This window comes from Pteronotus mesoamericanus, unplaced genomic scaffold, assembly GCF_021234165.1.
Source record: "Pteronotus mesoamericanus isolate MK-2021 breed Mesoamerican mustached bat unplaced genomic scaffold, CSHL_Meso_final contig_116, whole genome shotgun sequence".
In the NCBI taxonomy this organism is placed as follows: domain Eukaryota; kingdom Metazoa; phylum Chordata; class Mammalia; order Chiroptera; family Mormoopidae; genus Pteronotus; species Pteronotus mesoamericanus.
In genome coordinates this window covers 9177951-9197693 of record NW_026555027.1, presented here as the reverse complement: position 1 = coordinate 9197693, position 19743 = coordinate 9177951, and the positions used below count along the sequence as shown (strand labels likewise).

At 58.1% G+C, this 19743-nt stretch overlaps 1 protein-coding gene across 1 annotated transcript in view; it reads right to left on the bottom strand.

The window, feature by feature from the left end:
* Nucleotides 1–19743, bottom strand: part of PDXK (pyridoxal kinase) — a 28043-nt gene that overhangs the window by 3760 nt on the left and 4540 nt on the right. Inside the window, exons 2-10 of the mRNA XM_054578798.1 lie at nt 13028–13082; nt 6986–7090; nt 6289–6372; nt 5754–5800; nt 4886–4971; nt 3785–3830; nt 2879–2990; nt 1783–1919; nt 203–269 (exon numbers count right to left, since the gene is read on the bottom strand). Coding sequence (XP_054434773.1) covers nt 203–269; nt 1783–1919; nt 2879–2990; nt 3785–3830; nt 4886–4971; nt 5754–5800; nt 6289–6372; nt 6986–7090; nt 13028–13082 — 739 coding nt within the window. The remainder of the gene's footprint in view (nt 1–202; nt 270–1782; nt 1920–2878; nt 2991–3784; nt 3831–4885; nt 4972–5753; nt 5801–6288; nt 6373–6985; nt 7091–13027; nt 13083–19743) is intronic.

The following is a 19743-nucleotide window of genomic DNA, read 5'->3' as shown; positions in this document are numbered from 1 at the left end:
CCATGCCGCGGCCCACGGGCCCCATTCCTGAAGGCCAAGGTCAGGGGACAGAGGGAGCCACGGGGACCCCAGTCACAGCAGCATCGGTCACTCGCCACCACAGTTGAGTGGGGGCTGCCCCCTCCCACGGCTCTGCCCGAGGCCCCAAACACAGGAGGCTCTCGGGAATGCAGAGGCGCCCCCCACGCCCTGCCAGCGGTACCTTTCGCGCACTTGATGGTCCGCTGCAGAACATGGTGCATGGCTGACACGGTCTTCTCACAGGCCACCTGCAGGGAGGAGGAATGCTGGGCCCCCGCCACCCTCAGGCCCGTCCGCTCCCTGAGTTGCCCCCGGCAACCTGCGAGAGCACTGTCTCTGCCAAGTCATAGGGGTGCTGGCTTGGCCATCACCCCCCAACTGGCTGGGCCTTCCCCACACAGAACAGAGCTGAGCAGATGCCTGTGTAACACAATTAACTGCCCCCACCCACCTCAGACCACAGACAACTCTAGGAAGGGCTGGACTCAGGACCATCAATATTGCAGAGCATACAGTGGGTGCTTAGTAAGTGTTTCAGGGATGAATGAGTTATAAAAAACCTACACGGGAAAGACCTTCTGCTCCACGGTCGGCCAAAGTCATTGCTCTCAGTCTCATGGTCTGACCTGGGGCTCAGCAGGTGCTGCCAGGGAATCAAGCGGAACTCCCTCCCTAGCTCGGGCCCCAGGCGCCCCGCCCACATGCCCTCCCCAGCTGGCCTCGGCCTCCAGAGGCCCAGCGGTGAGGCCTCCTTGGGGAACCAGAAGCCCCTGACTCGACCAGATGGAGCTCCCGCTGCTGCCAATTAAACTGACAGGTCTGTGCTCACAGCAGGTTGGCCTTCGGGGGTTGGGGGGGCAGGAGGGGGTGAAGCTGGCCAGGGGACAGCACATTTTTGTTTCAACTGGTAGTTGACAGGGAAGGACCCCAGGACAAGACTTGCATTGCACAAACAGAGCCCAACACCCAGATGTGTGCTGGGGAAGCATGGATCCCCGGGGAAATGGGGTCCCCTAGGATGTCAGCAGACAGCTTTAGGGGAGCCCCTTTCCAGATCCCGACCAAAAAATGAATTCTCCCTTCCTCAAGCGGACCCAACCCAACGGACCCAACCCAACGATGGCCTGGTTCCTCTTTCCCACCAGCCCCCTCTGCCCGCAACCGCCCTTCCCCCTACCTGGGGGCTGGCAGGCGCCCCCCATCCCAGCCTGACACACAGCACAGTTGGTGGAGGGCAGACCTGGCTGGGGGCCAACAGGACATCAGATAGAACAACTTGATGAGATACCACGAGGTTGCACGTGGTATGGAAGTCAAGGAAGTCAAAGAACACACCTGAGTCCTGAGCTGCACAGCTGGCTGCACAGGAGAGACCCTGCACCCCAACTGACTAACTCAGCCCAGTGACTGCATTCGAGGACATGCTCACACAGGCTGCTCTGCTGGAGAGGCTTCCGTTACCTAGGCTGCAGCACCTCAGCCCTGAGCTAAAGGCCTCGGATTTCGGCTGGTGCAGGACTCCCTGGGCTGGGCTGGGCACCCTGCTCATGAATGGGAGGGACGGTGAGCAGGAGTGGGGCTGGGACTCAACTCAGATGTGGGACATGACACAGAGGCCACTGCCCGCCCCATGCTGCCCCCCTCTAAGCTCATGGTGACCCTTGTCCCCCTCTGTGGGGAGTGGGTACCCTTTGGACATGGTATCCACTCCCCACAGAGATTAACAGATCAGCCACGGCAGGAAGGGTGCGCCCTGCTGACCTTGAGGTTATTGGGGTGCTTGTGTGTCCATGCCAGGAGCATGGCAGCAAAGAGGTCCCCGGTGCCCACGAAGACAGCGTCCACCTTACGAATGTCCATGCGGATGCGCTCGGTCATCACGGAGCCGTCGGGGTGCCCTGGGGATGGCACGGCACACTGGGACCCCAGGCCCTCACCAGCAGAGGGCCAGCCTCAGCCTCAGCCCGGCCTGCCCTCCTCCCTGCTTGCCCCTGCACCGCGCGTGACAGGTAATGCCACCCGTGGAGGCTCCCTTGGACAGAAGCCAGGGATCCGAGCCTTCCTGGTGCTCCCAATGCCCCACAGTGGTTTTGCCGTCCCAAGGGACCACAGTCAAGGTGACCTGGGGGGACACTGTGTAGCTGACGAGGGGCCAGCTCACGTGACCTTTGGAGGGAGCCTGAGTAACCAGGGCATCTAGAGCTGTCGGGACTGTGAGAACTTACTGAAGTGTGCGTGTGCGAGCAAGTGTGCAAGTGAGCGTGAGTGCGTACGTACATGCGCCTACGTGTTCGGGCGTGTTCCTGCACATGGATGCAGAGGGAGCAGTGAGGAGGGGTCTGTGAGGCTGCTCTCTGGGGCAGGGGGTGTGACCTCAGCTTCTGCATCATCTTAACACTGTGCAGAGAACACCAGCTCCGGCGGCACTCCCACAGTGGAACAATGAACACAGCAGAGCGCCAAGTGCCCCCGGCGAGGTTGCCCCCAGTCCCAGCCCCGTGGGGGTCAGGCATGCGGACACCCGGTTCCCCCCCAGCCTGGCTACAGTAGGGCTGCTCCCCGCGACCCCCACGTGTAACTCGGGACGTTTTCCTTGTGCCACTGGCTGCTCAGGGGCCATGGGGGCGGTGTCGGCACCCCAAGCTCCACCACACCGCGATTCATGGAAACCCTTTTCCATTCTGCCTTCAGTCTCATCCTTCTCAGGATGGGAGTGGTAGCGACAGGAGCTCCGGAAAACGACTCCCTGCTGAGTAAGGCACCATTTTCCTTCTATGGACCCCCAAGCCTTCTCGGAAGCCTGCCAGGGCGTACGGTTGGGAACTCTCTGCCATGGTGGGGTGGGCGTGGGACTTACGGGTCCTCTGGCTCCCCAGCGCGATCAGGTAGTCGCTGCCCCGCGGGGACGGCAGGTTGGAGCTGGTGATGACCACGGTGTCAGGGCCCATTGAGTGCAGCACGTCCATCACCTGCCAGGCACAGGGAGCAGGCCAGCCACTCCTGAGTCGCCGCGACGGGCGCTCCTGCCCCCACCCCGAGCCCGAACAGCCAGGCACGGCCGGCACTCACACCCATGACGCACTCTTGGGGGGTTTCATTTCATGGGGCTGGAGGCTTCCTGCCCTCGAGGGCACAACGCCTCGTCAGAGAATATCCTCTGAGGTCAACTCGGGCTGTGGCAAAGTGCCAGGTGGACCAGAGCAGGGGCCAGGTTTGAAGGGAGCAGGAGGCGCAAGGCTCAGTTGCAGGCAACAGGTGCATCGCCGGCCTTCCTCAGGGCCAGCACCAGACGCCACGCTGTGCGGGACCCCAAGGTCACTCTGACAGCCCGGGAGGGCTGCTACTCTGGCCCCAAATTGAGCAAACACACTTGGAATCTCTGGTGCTGGGAGGCTGACGTGGACTCCTAGTGACAGACTCTCGGCCTAGGAGTCTGCTTGCCCAAGTTGCGGCACGGTAGCTGCGTCCCCCACCTCAGCCCAGGGCCTTTGGGCTGGGGGTCCCAAAGCAATGAGGAACCAACCTCCTGTAAGGGCTGCAGTGGGTTAACCCAGACCTGACAAGCGTGAAGCTCCAAGTGACCGACCAAGTGGCCGAAATGAAATTCACAACGCATCCCTCTGGTCCTCAGGGTAGCTGACTGTGAGTTGGGATGCTGGCCACTGAGGGGGCCTATCTCCCTTCTCCATGGGTAGATGGCTGTCCCCTCCCCACTGTAGTCAGAGCCACCTGTCCCACACCACAGCCTGGAAGATCTCCTTACCTCTAAGGCTTCTTCCTGGCTGTGGATCTTTCTGCCACTCAGTAACCTGAAAAACAGGCAGGCACAGGTAAGACATCGCATGCCAGCTGGATCCTGCCTGAAATGCCCCCAGAACTACAGTGGGACTGAAGCCCCATCCCCAACTGCCACAGGGAGCTAACTCAGAGCCTGCTGGCCATCAGGGGCCATCACGGATCAAGTGGCCACTGTGACGTGTCTGGGGACGGGTCAAGAATACACTTTCATTTTAAGGGGGACTCCCACATCACAGGGCATGCTGAAGTTCCTGACTGAGGTTAACGTGCACACGTAACAACGTAAAGAACAGCAGCACACAGCCCCCTTAGTGACCCATGTCACGGCCCACGGGGCCAGCAAGAGTGACCCACATCCACAGAAAGTCACAGGTGCCAATGGTTAGTGTACCAGTCACAAGAGCCCACCAAAAGTTAAGGTCCTCAGGGTGAGCTGTCATCCCCAGGATGGACAGGTCTGGGTCAGGGAATGCCAGGCCCCCAAGAGTCCAGAAGCCCCTTCACGTCTACTTTAAAGAGTGACCTTGGAAATAGAGGGGACCAAGCTGATGGTCCAACAGGGCCAAATTGCAACCACCTCAGCACTCAGCCGCACAGTCCACGGCCCCGGGAGACGCCCCTTACATCCCCGGCGCCTGGCTCTTCAATGCACGAGGGGCGGCCGTGCAATCCAAGAAAGGCCCTTTGAAACTCAGTCCTGGGAAGGGGCACCACACACTCCTCTTAACCCCATGTGGAGATTTGGGACGTGGGTTTCAGAGTTTCAGAGCTCCAGGGTGTCGGCAGCCACGTGCCAGCACCACTGCCCCCTTGGCGTCCCCAAGGGTCCTGCTGTTCAGGAAGACGGCTGGGGTCAGTGCGATCTCTACGGGGAGTTGGCGTAAAGTGACTGCACGCTATCGCTGGCGACCAGAGGCAAGGCAGGCCGCGGTGCCTCGTCACCCGGGAGCAGGGCCTTCCGAGGAGCTGAACACGAGCCCCAGAGGAGACCTGGGATGGTTCCTGCATGTCCCTGTCGCTCTCCCGTGGGGAAGCCCGTACACTTTAGCCATTTCTTATCACTTACTCGGCCTCAAACTGGTTGGGAGTTATGATGTCTGCAACTGGCACGACCTTCTCTTTGTACACGGGAAGGAGGTCCTCTGGGACGTACTAAAGAGAAAGGACACAGGGACACAAGCTGACACACACAGAGGAGCAGGAGAGAAAACCCGGACCTTCGGGCCCAGGCTTAGGGCCCCCACGTGAGGCTGGGCGCCCGACCGTGGAGACGGGCAGCGTGTGGTGGCCCACAGGGCTCCGAGGGGTCCTGGGGGAGGCCGGGCACACTCCTCCCACCGCCAACACCCTCGGCTGCCAGGAAGGCCAGGGGGTAATTACCCCAGGGTGTCCTGCCTTCTCTGCTCACGTCGTCACCCGCTCTGCCCCACTGCAGGGACGGCAAGCTACGGCCCACTGCCTGTCCCAGTGCCTGTCTGCATACGGCTTGTGGGCTGAGAGAAACTTTAGCGTTTTCTAACTGTTGGGGCAAAAGTCAAAAGCAGAGTGACACTGGGTGACACGTGGAAATGACAGGAAATTCAAATCTGCATCTGTATATGAAATTCTATTTGGGAACAGCCATGCCTGATGGTTTGCAAATGGGCTGCTGTTGGCTACAGCAGGGATGTGTGGCCCTAAGATGCTGACCCCTGGTTCCCTGCGGGGAAACCTCCTCCAACCTCCTCCACCAGCCCCACCTCCCCCTAGGCAGTGCCAGCCCAGTCAGCACGACGCTGGCCTGCTTCTGGACTGACGGCACTAGCTGCAGTGACCTGGAAGTCAGGCAGGCACAGGCGAGACATCGCTCGCTAGCGGGGCCCTGCCTGTGACGCTCCCGGAGCTGGTGACTACCGCGAGGCTGGTACCCACACCCAGCGCGTGAAACTACTAACCATGGAGCCTTCGCCGTCCCACTTGTCCCCCATCACCGGGTCACACACTGTGGAAACACAAAGGACATCACATCAGCAAAAGCTGCACCTTCCACGTGATTTTTGTCATTCAACTTCACCTGCACCTGAAAGCTTGGGAAAGCATGAGCTCCCGGTCTCATTTATCTCGTCACCTGGAGTTTCCCCGTCTGTCACCCGGGCCACCCCAGGCATCTTCCCCGCTCCACCCCTCTAGGGGTGGAGCGTCACATGTTCTCAGCTGCAGGGACTAGCAGCCTGGCCTTTGTACAGGGACACCTGATACAGCCCGTTTCCCTCACGAGCCCCACACAGACACCAGGTTCATCAGGTTAAGACGTTTCTAACCCAGGTTCTGAAGGCTCACATCCCCAGAGGCCTGGTGGGTGCAGTGCTTACAGGCTGGGAGGCGGACCACGAAGTCGGGATGCCCAGCAAGGAGGCTGAGTGCCCGTGCACAGGCCCCTAGGAGACCCTATGTCGGCAGGGGACAGCCCAGCGCGAGCCCAGCACCTACCGTACACAAGCCGGGAGTTCTGCTGCTTCAGCTCCCGCACAATGTCCACCACCATGGCCAGAAAGGACTTGTCCCTCGTGTACCCTGTGGGAGGGACATCGGGCCACCCTCACAAAACAGAAGAAGGCTCACAGCAACCAACCATGGCAAAAGGAAATAGAGGCACCATCAAAGCCGTCCCGCGGCCGAGTGAAGACCAAGTGTCCCCTAACAGATGCAGTCCGCGGGGGTCACCAGGCACTTCCCAAAAGAAACACTGAGTTGTAAATGAAAGGGAGAAGCCGTGGGGGACAGGTGTCCATGGGATGCTCTTCCGTCCTGTTCATTTCAATAGTAAGCGCTTCCATTTTTAACCGCGGACACAAACACAAACAGGTACTCTCTTTTTTTTTTTTTTAAACCAAGAGTGCGTATTAATAAGACCAATGACCGGGCAGTGGTGTGTTGCTTACTTGGGAAGGGGCCGCCCACTTGCAAACACCCCACCTGATCACACCCCACCAGATGGGACACTGCAACCCCAGCATGGTCTCAGAAGCATAACTCAACTTGGGCAAGACCGAGTTCTCCTTGAATGAGGGAGGGCCAGGGACGAGCCTGGGGCAGGGGCAGCTCTGGGACCTCCCGAGCCCACCACGCCCACCGCGGCTGGGGCAAGGCTTGCGGGTACCAGCGCCCGCTCCCTCAGGGCGCTCACCTGTGAGCACGTAGTCATATTTATTCACGTTGTTCAGCTTCAGGCCTTCGTACAGCTCGTGGAGTTCATCTGAGTTCAGCACTTGACCCTTCCAGTGCGCGTAGCCTGGGGGAGAGCAGGGGCTCTAGGCCTGAGCACGTGGGTGACACAGCTTCACCCGACAGCCTGACACAGCCCCGCCCATTTCGGTGGACAGTCCCCTCCCCCTGGGCTGACACGGGGACTGACAGAGACCTGCTGGGCACAGTGTCTCGGGGGTGCTCCTGGTCCCTGCGGGTGCCGGGCAGCCTCAAGTCGCCCCCGACAGCACACCTGGCTCCGGCAGTGCCTGTGGTGTGGTTATGGGCATCAGGGCCATGCTGCCCCCTGCCAGTTTCCTCTGGAATTAATCCAAGGCAACGAGGGCCCCAGCTCTCAGGCTGGCCCATGGCCACCCGTGGGACCCGAGTCGTGTTGGCAGGACGTGGGGAGGGACACAGGATGGGACACGCCGAGCCTGCACAGCTGTGTAACTGCTCCCTGTCCTTAGCAGGAGCCCCCGGGAGGTGCCCCCATACGTCGCAGCGGCTTGCTCTGCCAGCTTCTCCTGTGCCTACTTCCTTGTCCAGGCTTGAGCTGTCTGATCGCAGCACCTGGGCACTCGGGCAGGTGGGGGCTCGTCGGGTCCCAGCCCCACCCTCCTCCCCCACAGGACTGAGATGTGATTTGATCCAAAGCAAGTCTTGGATCAACTCCTGACCAAGAGCCAAAGGTGACATAAGCACCAGGCCCAGCCTCTGGCTGGTGTGGCTCAATGGACTGAGCACCAGCCTGAGAACCAGAAGGTGGTCGGTTTGATTCTAAGTCCCAGCAGATACCTGGGCTCCGGGGCAGATCCCCAGTTAGGGGTGTGCAAGAGGCAACCGATCAATATATCTCTTGCACACTGATGTTTCTCCCCCTCTCTTTCTCCCTCCCTTCCCCTTCTCTAAAAATAAATAATTTTTTTTTTTAAAAAAAGGCCCCACATGCTTGGCCTTCTTTCATGGGTCCTCAGGTGAAGCGTTCACTGCAGGCAAACAGACGCATGCGCATCCTGGGGGAAGCCACGGGAACCCCTGCCCAGAGGCTCAGATCGGGGCAGGCCAATGGCTCCCCGTTCACCAGGGGTAGGGCCACATCAGGGACACCCTGTGCTCCACCCGTGAGAATTCCTCCTGGTGTCCTTTATGCCATGGGAGGCCCTCCAAAGTATGTGCCTCCAGATCCGTAAGTAAAAACAGCGGGAGGGTTGATCCCTACAACCTTCCATATGCACCACAGGGTGCGGACCCCGGCCTGGCCAGGCAGCATGGTCTGGGGTAGACAAGGCAACGGCTCCCTCTGCTGGCATCTTATGTGCATGGACCGGAGCCATCCTGATTTTGGAACAACTCCAACTGTTAAGGTGATTCTGCAGGGGCGGCGAGGTCCCTGGGACCTCCGGCCGGGGGCAAACGCACGGCTGTATGTTCCGTGGGAGACACCTGCATGAACTAACACAGGAGGGTGGGATCTGACCACCCCATTAACTGGGTATCCTCAGGGTCAGAAAGGCCAGGCAGTGAGTCCAAATGAGCCCCTCCACAGCACAGGGCTGCCCCCTCCGGCTCAGGTGTCCACTGGGGGCCGGCGGCGTCTGGTGGTGTCCTGGACAGGTATTTGCTCAAAGAAGGCTGGCCCCTGGCACCGGGAGGTCTGCCCCAGGAACACCTGGACTGTCCTACCACCCAAAACGGTCACCCCTGTCCCTTTCAGCCCCCAAAGCCTCACTACCCCAAACCAATCCATCTTTCGTTATTACGACAGACCCTCCTTATCCACAGCAAGGCCTGAGGCCGGCACCTGGGCCGTGCCTGGGTCTGGGGCTGGTCTGAGAGAGAGGTTCTCAGGCCCTGCCCAGACCTGCTGAGTCAGAATCGCGGGGTGGGGCAGCGCTCCGTTTTAACAAGGCCCCAGGAACGATACCCGCAAATCTGAGGAACACTGACCTAGAACAGAGGTCAGCCAGCTGGCCCTTTGGCCGAGTCTGGCCAGCCCCATGTTTGTGTACAGCCTGCAAACTAAGAGCTTCATTTTCCTTAAGTTTTTCTTTAAAAAGAAAAGATTTTTTCAAATTTATTTTTAGAGAGGGGGGAAGGGAAGGAGAAAAAGAGGGGGGAAAAACATCGATGTGAGAGAGAAACATCCATCAGTTGCCTCTTGCACGCCCCCAACCCGGGATCCAACCCACACCCAGGCACATGCCCTGACCAGGAATTAAACTGGGGATCTTTCAGTTTGCAGGACGACGCCCAACCCACTCAGCCACAGCAGTCAGGGCAGGGTTCACATTTTTAAATGGTTACGGAAAAAAAGACTTAACAACTTGTGAAAATCACATGGAATTCCATGTTTAGTTTCTTCTTTTTTCTTTTTCTTTTTTTTACTCCTCGACTGAGAACATGTTTATTGATTTTAGAGAGACCCCTCTAGGGAAGGAGAAAGAGGAAGAGAAACACTGATGTGAGGGAAACATCAATCAGTTGCCGCTCCCACTTGCCCCACCTGGGACGGAACCTGCAACCCAGGCATGTGCCCTGACCGGGAATTGAACCTGCGACCTTTTGGTTTGTAGGACATCGCTCCAACCAACTGAATCACACCAGCCAGAGCAGCTCAGTTTCTATAAAGTTTCAGCTTTCTTGGAACACCCATACTGTCTCCGGGTGCTCCAGGCTTCAACGGCACAGAAGTTGCAACGCCTCAATGGTTACTCCCTGGCCGTGGGCACCACCTGGCACTCCCACTGCCTGTTTTACTGCCTGTTTTACTGCCTATTTTACTGTTATAGGAAAGGTGGCGGCCCTGCCCTCCCCCAGAGAGTCTGGCTTTCTGTTCTCAATCTTAAGAGTGATTTCGGATTGAGTCACAGCGAGCTCCCCGTGTCACACCCACGAGGATGGTAAGAATAAGGGAGACCAATTATAACAGGCATTATTGACGAGGATGTGGAGAAACTGGGGCCATCACACATCGCTGGTGGGGGTGCAAAATGACGCAGCCAGTTTGGAAAACGGTCTTAAAATAATTACCCACAGAGTCCCTATCTGATCCAGCAATTCTACTCCTAGGTACACCCTGGAGGAAACAGAAAACACATCCACAGAAACACATGAAGACACGTGATCAGAGCAACACGACTCATAAACCCAAATGGCCACCAATGGCTGGATGGATAGAGAACAAAGCGTGGTAGGCACACAAGGTGGAATATTATTCAGCTGTAAAAAAGAATGCAGCTCTGATATGTTACGACATGGATGAGCTTTGAAAACGTCAGGCTCAGCATAAGAAGCTAGTTACAAAAGGCCGCCTATCATCCCATTCCATGGACATTCAAGTCTAATGGGCAAGTCCACCGACGGAACGTAGACTGGTGGTTGGGGAGAAGTGGGAATGGGAGGGACTGCTAACAGGTGCAGCTGCCTCCACTGGGGCAAGAAAATGTTCTGGAAATATCGTGGTAAGAGCTGTGTACTGTGACTAAAGACCACTGAATTGTACCTATGACTAAATTAATGCTACTGCATGTAAATGTCTTAATAAAAATGTGGCTTGGTGTGGTTTGTTTTTTTTTAAAAAGAAGGGATGTCTGACCTGGACGAGCTGGCAGGTCACAGCAAGCAGAACCTGGCAGGGCTCAGGGGCCCCAGGGTGGGATCCGTGGGGCCGCTTGCTGAGCAAGGTATACAGAGTATGTGGCTGACCTCCCGAGGCAGCTGGAGCCATGCGCTCAGGGCACAGGAGGACCCCATGGTAGAAACAACACATTGGCAAGGCTGTTGCCAGAGAGCCTGAGGAACGCAGTGTCAGACAAGGACACTCGCAGATGGGGATGAACTCGCCGAGTTCACACACGGCCCCTACAGAAAGACATTCCTGCTGCACACTCAGGCCACGAGAGATGCTCGCTGCAGGAATGTGGAAAAAATAAATAAACCAAGTGCCTCCAGTTAAAAAAAAAGGCAAAAATATCAAGAACGTTTGTGGCCCAGGCCCTGGTGGTGTGGCTCAGTGGACTGAGCACGGGCCTGTGAACCAAAAGGTCACTGGTTCGATTCCCTGTCAGGGTACAGGTCCAGGTTGCAGGCCAGGTCCCCAGTAGGGTGCCCGCGAGAGGCAACCACACACTGATGTTTCTCTTTCTCCCTCCTTTCCCTTCTCTCTAAAAATAAATAAATAAAACCTTAAAAAAAAAAAAGCATGTTCATGTCCCATGTCCAGGACAGAACAGACATGTCATCATGGGTGCGCTATACTTAGAGCAGGCAATGTGACCCTTTTCCTCGGGAGCAGGGGGCCGTGTGGCCCGCAGGTGCCAGGTGCCACACTGCCACAGGGAGTGGGTTCAAGAGACTGGCCGGCCTCACTTCTGAGCGGCAGGGTGTGGGCACACATGCGGGGGAGAGGAATGGGGGGAAAGGGGTGCATGGGCTCAGGGGCACAGTGAGGTCTCACCTGGCTTCTCCAAGCCTTGGGGTTGGCACCTGAGCCATGGCAGTGGCCTGGGGACGGCCAGCCCCTGGAAGCCCTCTGACTAGGGTGTTCAGGTAGCCGCCTCAGTGGGCCCAAGCACAGGGTGCTCCCAGTCACCCACAGTGGGGGCTGCCTGAGAAGGCTGCGGCGGGGGCAGAGGGCTCATCTCTATCGGTGGGGAGGCCCTCCCAGGACCCACAGGGGACCCACGGGGAAGGAAGCCCTCATCCTGGCCCTAACCGTGCCTGCACCCTCCTGGGGTGGGCAGGATCCCCCTCTGCTTCAGACCCTCAGGATGGCCAGCTCCCCATCACCTGAGAAAGTCCATAGGAGCTCAGAAGCAGCCAATCACCGAGGGAGCGCCCAGAAGCGCCCCCCGCCCTGAATCCTGGGATCTGGAGAGAAGGGCAGGAGGAGTTTCTAAGCCGGACCTCTGCTTAAATTGAGCTAATGTCATTACGGCAACACTATAATATTCACCAGTAAGTTTAATTCCATCCTTTATTGTCCAAGCCAGTTTGGCTCATTTACTTTAAAAAAAAGAAAAATGGGAAGGTAGTTAAAACAGGCAGTAAAAACATGCAGGATTCAGGGAAGTTTGCTGAAGCGACCCAAACTTTTTGGGACTTCTACAAATTTCAGAGCACCTAGCACACTCGGCAAAGTGAAAGCAGAAAAGGACTTTGAGTGAGGACTGCAGCCGTTTCCTCCAAACCTGCACAGAATTCTTCCCTCCCTGTTCGTGACTTATAACCGCCTTCCGTTCCAAGAAAAACGGCACCCCAGAGGATTACAGAAAACCCTTCCTGAGGGCTGAGGCAAAGGCGCAGTGCCAGGCGTTTCTGGGATGCCCCATGCCCAGGGTCAGGGTAATCTCAAAGAGGCAACGTGGGGACACTTCCAAAAACCAAGGAGGCTTTGTCCTCCTGCCTCTGTGGTCATGCAGAGCATGGGGTCAGGGGCATTTGGGGAGCCCAGGAACCGGGGGCTCGCCCTGACCATAGGGCCTTCTAAGGGCACCGACCCTCACACACCCTCAGCCAGCAATTCTGCTCCAAGGCTTCAGTGTCCAGAAATCCCCGAGGTCCCCGTGCACTGTGCTTCCCCAGGCAGCCGTTTCTAATAGAGAAAACCAGGGTCCACCCACACGTCTGCCTACAGCAGGGGGGACCATCCCCGCAGCCATGGCATCATGAGAGGCGTGAGCCCTAGGGTAGGTGCCAGGATAGTGTCCTTGTTCTACAGAGGAGGACACTGAGGCGCCACCTCCCCTGGTTACACTGCCTGCCCAGGTCAGCCAGCCCAAAACCACCAAGCTGAGACTAGAGGGGCAGGCCACTCCTACGCACAGGAGACTCCAGCCTTCCACCCTGACAGAGAGCACCCTCTACAAGGGGCGACCCTGCGGGCTCTGTTTCCCTCTCCATCAGATGAGGGGACAAGGCCCCAGATCTCAATAGGGCCGTTTCTCACACCCAAACTCAGCAGAGCCAGCGCCATCCTTACCTGTGTGGTTTGAAAACTGGACAGAGTTCACAGCATCAATCTCAAACCCCAAAACCTGCAAGACAGAGAAGGGCCAGGTGTGAGAGAGCCGCAGGGCTCACAGTGACCCACAGCAGGTGCCTGGCCCCGGCCTGGTGGCCAGCCTGCAGGAGGGGAGCTAACGCAGGCCAGGCCCCGGGCGCACGGACCGGGAGGTTCTTCCGAGTCAGGCTCCATGTCCCCTCTTTGGGTGGTGCCGGTGTCGGGTGATGGCTTCGTTCACTCTCTTATGTAGAAAACGCGTTGGGAAGCAACTAGCCTGAGGGGCTGAGACACGGAGTCCACTCGCCACCAGCTGGGACTCAGTACCTGTGATGACTTCTAGAAATGCCACCTAACAGAGCTCACAAAGGAGCCCAGGAGGCACCGAGGTTTGGTCTGTTCTGAACGAGGGCTGCGAGGCTAAAGCCCCCGCAGCAAGGCCAAAGGCTCCCAGTCCCTCCCCGGGAGCCTAGCCTGTAGCGCCGCATCCGCTGGCGAGAAGGCCCCCAGACCCGGCCGAGGGTGCCCTGAGAACAGTCACAGACCCGCTCACTCTCACAACAGAGGGATCGACCCTGCCACGGGGGTCCTCTGGCCCCCAGGGCTCAGCTGCCTCAGGGGCCAGAGGAGCATTTCTGAAGGGGGAGGGCGAAGGAGAAGGGGCTCTGTTGCCATGGGAACAGCAACACAACTTTTTGCAAGTTAGTTTATTTATAGCACACAAAGCAGATGACTGCAGGAAAGTTAAACTGTCACTGTGTTCAAAGCTAAGTTCATAAAAGGTAGGTGCTCTTGTTTAATGAAAGAGAAGAGAAAGTTGTGTCTAAGTGGCCTGCACGCTGGTGACTTCGAGAGCCCAGGAGCTGGTTAACCCTTCATTCTGCGAACCTTGACAGAGCATGGGGCCGGAGGAGGATGCGCTGATCCTGATCAGATGCACACACCACAGGCCTTTCCTCACGTCTGGCTCCCTCACGCCCTGCTCTAGACCCCAGGCCTGGCTCCGGCCCACCCCAGAGGGCGCCACCAGGAAGTTCACTGCTGAGGCCACTGAGGGCCACCACCCCAGGCCCCATCCCATGGAGCCTCAGACAAGCAGTGGAAGCCAGAAGCCACCCAGGGGAAGTGAGAGAACAGTGATCCCTGGCAGGGTGAGGAGTTGGGGACAAGCCCGTGCCCTCAGCTCTGAGGCAGGAGAAGTGACCGACCCAGGGCTGCATGAGGGCGAAGAGGCCCAGGAGCAGGAACACCGTGTGAGTCAACCCCAGGACTTCCCCTCAATCGGGCCCACTGACCTTTACACCTCCCCCTCCCCCAAGCGCCCCCCATCAAAGGGGGACAAAGGCTGCCTTTATCTTTTATAGCACCATCCACAAGAAAGGGAGCAGAGGGCAGGCAGCCAAGGAGGGAGGAGGGAGTTCAACAAGCCGTGGAGTAGCTGAAGCAGACACTTCACATGCTACCTATTAAAACACCGGTCCCTTGGGGGGCGGGCACAGGTAAGAAGTGGGTCCGTCCCCTGTACCACCTCCCAGAGAGACAGGGCAAGAGAGACTGAATGTGAGGGAGACAGTGTGAGACGGAGAGAGAAAGAGAGAGAGACAGAGGACAGATGTGCAGGGACGCGGCTGGCCCCAGGGGCCTGGCCGCCTTGCCCTGCCATCGTCGGCTCACCAACAGCTTCCACGCCCTTTTCCCTCTTCAGCCGAACACCACCCACCAACCTCCGAGTGTCATCTTAACGTTCAAAACGACAGAACGATCTCTGGTGTCAGCAATCGGGACAGCGGCGGCCGCCAGGGGACGTCTCTGCGGTGCTCACCGTCCGTTTCCTCACGGGGGTGGTGGTTACACGGGTGCGTTCCCTTTGTGAATTCATTGAGCTACACACTTAGAATTTGTTTTTTAAAACATTTCAAGCCAGTATTATCAGAACTTAAAGTAATAAAAAAGTCAGGTCTCATTAAAGTAAAAAGCTGAAATTGGTACTTGGCAAATTTCCTCGCTGGATTTCATGGCCTCCTGGACACAGTTGGCAGCATTTTAAATCCTTCAAAATTCTTGTCAACTCGAAAGACACGGATGTGAAGCAACGACGACACCATTCCTGAAAACCCTGCCAAAAATATCTTCTCCATCGCTTCTGGATGTGGGTGATTAATCCTTCAGCGCTGGCAAACTTGACGTCGCTATTTTCTGCTTTGAAATGACAGCCAGCGCCAGGCCCCTGGTTGCCATCTCCACTTCGAATGCCCCCAGTGACATGGGCGCGTTAGTCAGGGCCAGTCAGGGCCGCAGGCTCACAAAGGGCGCCTATCGAAGCACGGGCACAGGATGCGGGGGCAGACATGCAAGGCAAAGCCCTGGGGCCCTACAGGAAGGGCCTCCTGCTGTTCCAGTGCAGGCTCGGCTCAAACCGCCCCCAGTGCTGGGCCCTGTGACGCTGGGGCTGCGGCTCTGGAACTGGCACCCTGCTCAGCCAGTGGCTCCCGCTGGGCATTGCCAACGGGCGGGGGAGACTGGGGCGAGGGGAGGGCCACATCCCAGCAGTGACATCCACACTGTGGTTCTCCCCTCACTCCCCGTACGCCTCATCCCCGACCCCTGCAACACCCGCTTCTCCCAGCTTTAAGTTCCAGCCTCTTCTCTTTGATCCTGCGTGGGCGGGCACTGCGCTGCTGGCAGGGGTCTCCTGCACTGTATCTGTGCTTCCTTTTTCTGTTCTCCCAGTAACAACTGTCTCTATTACCATGAATCGTTTGAGAACATGACTGCCGTGGTCTCTGCTTCGGGTCTGGCCCCAGCCTGCTGCACCTCCTCTTCCCCCACCCCCAGGGGAGCCAGAAACAGGCTGATTCCTGGCCCAGGGGTCAATGCAGACAGATACCCCCCTCCCCCCACATAGCACTGGCTTCTCCCTGGCATCCAGCTTCAACGTGCAGGGCAGGACGGAGCTCCTGTCCCTTAACAGCCTGCACAAAAATTGCAGGGCATGGGGAACAGACCAAGATGCCACGTGGATCCTACTGACTGACAAGAGCACCCTGTATTAGACCCACTGATGGGGCAGACTGCTGGTCCCCATGTCCTCACAGGTGAGAACAGACCCGAAGCTCAAACAGCCTACAGGGCTCCGAGGGGAGGCGGTGCTGTAAGACCTTGGTGGCTGCTCCCCGTGCACAACCCCGCCAGAGTTTGGGTGGAGCCCACGAATGGGACTGTTCTGTGGCACAAGGCGGAGCATTCACGTGAGTCTGGCCTAATCACATGCCCCCTTGGAGGCAGGAGTTTCCCGCTGATGCTGACCACTGACGGGCAGACAGCCAGCGCGGTCTGGATGGGAGGACCCAACGCCCGTCCCTGGCTTCCAAGGCAGCGGTCCCGTGATGCGCCACCCATCTGTGCACATCTGTGTTCCCTGCAGCTGCTATAAAAACATAAACTGCCATTAAAAAAAGAAAAAAGGAAGAATGGACTAGTTCAGCCCGGGACAGGGGAGAGGGGACGGAAGGCCTTTCGACAGAAGCGGGAGCACCGCCTCCACCAACCCTGGCCGCAGCAGGGACCCCCGCACGGCCCTCCTTCCCGGTCCCACGGGTCGGGGCTGGTGCTCCCCACCCCAGCCAGAGTCCTGCCTCTGCTGCGACAGCCCAGAGCCGGCCCCTCCAGCCGCGCCTCCCTCCTGTTCCTGTGAGTCTCCGCACCGCCACTCTCCTCACCCCCTCCTTGGACCCCAGGTGTACCCCCTGAACCCCAACTCCAAGGGCTTGCCGCTGCCCGCGGCAGGAGGCCTGACCCCAGGGCTGCGCATCCCCCCGCCACGCCCAATTCCATGAAGCCTACGCTGTGGCTGCAGAGACTCTGGCCATTCTCTGAACCCTGAACGCTCCGGAACCTGGGTGAGCGCCTCTCAATCCAGGACACCATTCTCAGCCTCCAGGCCTCTGCTCGGACCCTCTACACCTGCACCTGGTGGGGTTTCTGTGGCTCTGAGGCTCCCGGCCAACCATGAGCCCCCCAGGATGAGCCCCCCCATCCCATGTGCCTCTGAATAAAGGCTAGTGGTAGCGAAAGCCCAGCCTCAGGCTCCGGCAGCAAAAGCACTCCCACCCCAGAAGAACTAGGAGCCCCGGCAGGGAAGTCTGCCCCGACTGAGCATGTCACAACTTCATTCCGGCCGCTGAGAAAGGCTGGGCCCACAATGACCACGTCAGCACAACTGAGCTGCTGAGTCAGGAGACTCAGATCTGAGAGCAGCCACTGAGGTTCACAGCCCATCAAAATCGGGGCACTGCTGGGGAGGTCCCTGAGTGAAACACGCTGCCTGTCAATGCTAATCCATGTTCCGCACGTGGCAGACGAAGAAGTGGAGACATTTGAATCTCAGACTGCCTATCGCCAGGGTCAGAGTCCAGGCCTGTGGGATGGCCCAGAAGTGGCTCCAGCTTCCTCCTCCTGCCAGCACATGTGCCCCCGGGGACAGCTCCCCAACACTCCGTGGTCTCCGAGCCACAAAGATGGATGACGGAAACGCAAGGGCGTCATCAGGGTCTTCAGTCCATGCAGGCGCCCATCTTCTGCCCCAGTACTGACCTCAGGCGGCCTTTGCAGGTACAACAGCCCTCATGGGAGGCTGCACGTGTTGGGGACCTGAAGCAGCGCTCCAGTGTCAGCCTCAGCTGGTGACGCAGGCCCCCGTGGCCGCACACCCACCTCCACCACCTCGAGGCTGAATCACCCACCCGTGGTGCTGACGGCGAGGCACACCCAGCTCTGCCATCCCACCCGCCCTCTTCACAGCAGCGGTGGGGAAGTGCTGGAATGTTCCAGTGCAGCCCAGACCCCAGGGGAGTGGTGTATGTTAGGCAGCAGAGGGCCCTGTCCCTCAAGAACGCTGACTACGGATTGTTTTGTAATACTTTTAACCACTTTTACAGGAAATTAGAATTGAGAAAGAAGGGACATGAACGAGCCGTGTGCCTGCTGTCATCCTGGTCAGCCTCAGGGCTGAGTGCCTCCTGTCCCGTCCGCAAGCCCTACAAGTCAGCTCCTCCCCACCCAGCACTCCTGGCCTCCAACAGGAACGCCTATGGGAACAGCCCTGTCTCCCCCGAAGCAGCCTCCCTGGTCTGCCATAGGTCCCACGGCCACTTTGTCCCGTGTGTGTGCCCCTGCCTCTGCTGTCACAGCCCTGGATCCCGTCACCTCAGCCCCAGGCCCACTCCCAGCACACACACCAGCACAGTGTGCCCCGCTCCTGGCTTCCACGTTTGCAGCGCTCAACGCTGGGACCACGCTCCTGCCAGGCCTGCGCAGGGCCCGCGGGCTGGTAGGTCAGGTTCTGCTGCGTGTGGGGCTGCACGCAAAGCCCTAAGAGAGGGGGTCTCCTCCCCAGCTCGCAGTGGCCACTGCATAAAAATGGGGACCAGGGCGCCTGCTCTGCGTGGCCCATGTCCCTACACCTCCTTCTTTCTCCCTTAGAAACTCCACTGATTCTGTTCCACAGTGTCACTCTTCCAGGTCACTTTGTCATTAGAACTGGCTGATTTTAGTTCAGAAGCTCCATGTGGGTGTGCACTGGGGACCACCAAGACCATGAGCCGCCATGCTGATCAGCCCCCACAACGTGGAAGCCACGGGCTGGCAGATGCTCCCTCTCCTTCCAGAGACAGCAGCGCTGCCCTGTGAGGGTGGTCACTTAAACAGAAGAGGCAGAGCACAGCCATGCCACACAAGAAAACTGCACGCACACATGCCCGTGCATGCATGTACCCACAGGGACACAGATGAGCTTATGCCCGAAATGTAAGCACACATGTCCCCACACAAATGTGCATGTACACAGGAATACCCATGCCCACAGCACATGCATGTATACATACCCCACGTGCACACAACAGGAAGAAAAGATGAGAACCAATTAAATTCTTGCTTTTCTCCACGACAGGCAAAGAGAAACAGAGAAACTTAAGTCTCAAACCAAGAAATCAAGATTATCAGTAATTCTGGGCTTGCTTGAAGAAACAGCTAAAACACCACCAATGATCCAGGCCTGGAGCAAGTCTGAGTCAGAGTGGAGGATTCCAGAAGGAAATGGGAGAGTCACATACAGCACAGAGGAAAGCAGCAGCTCAGTGTGGCCTAGAGAGCACAAGGGAACCTTCCAGAGGACGCTCAGGCCTGTCCCAAACCCGGTGGGTCCCTCCAAGGAAGTGGATGGCCACCGCAGGGGGCAGGAGAGAGGCACGCTTTTTGGTGGCAGCTCTTGTACAGCTTGTTAACGACGTGCCACCATGAAAACCGTTAAGACAGAAACGAAGTCTTTTAAAGGGCAGGGTGCCATTCTTCCAACATCTTCTGAATGCAATCCTGTTGGAGAAGACCCTTTCTATCATGGGAATTCTGAGGAAAAAATGTAAAGATCTTCCAAGGGCCTGATCAAGAGACAGAGACCTTCTGAAGAAGGCCACATTGCAGCTCAGGGGGTTCTCAAAGGCGAGAGGTTGGAAATAGCTCCTTATGGCCCTGAAGCGACCCCTGGGGACCGAGTGGTGTCTCCAGGAGAACGTGCAGTGAGCCGCCCACACCAACACCGGGGCTCATGCACCCAGGTCCCTGCAGCCCTGTAGCGCCTGTTCTGCTCCCGCCATCCCCCGGGACCCTCCACGCCTGCCCCAGCTACTGTGGCCCAGGGA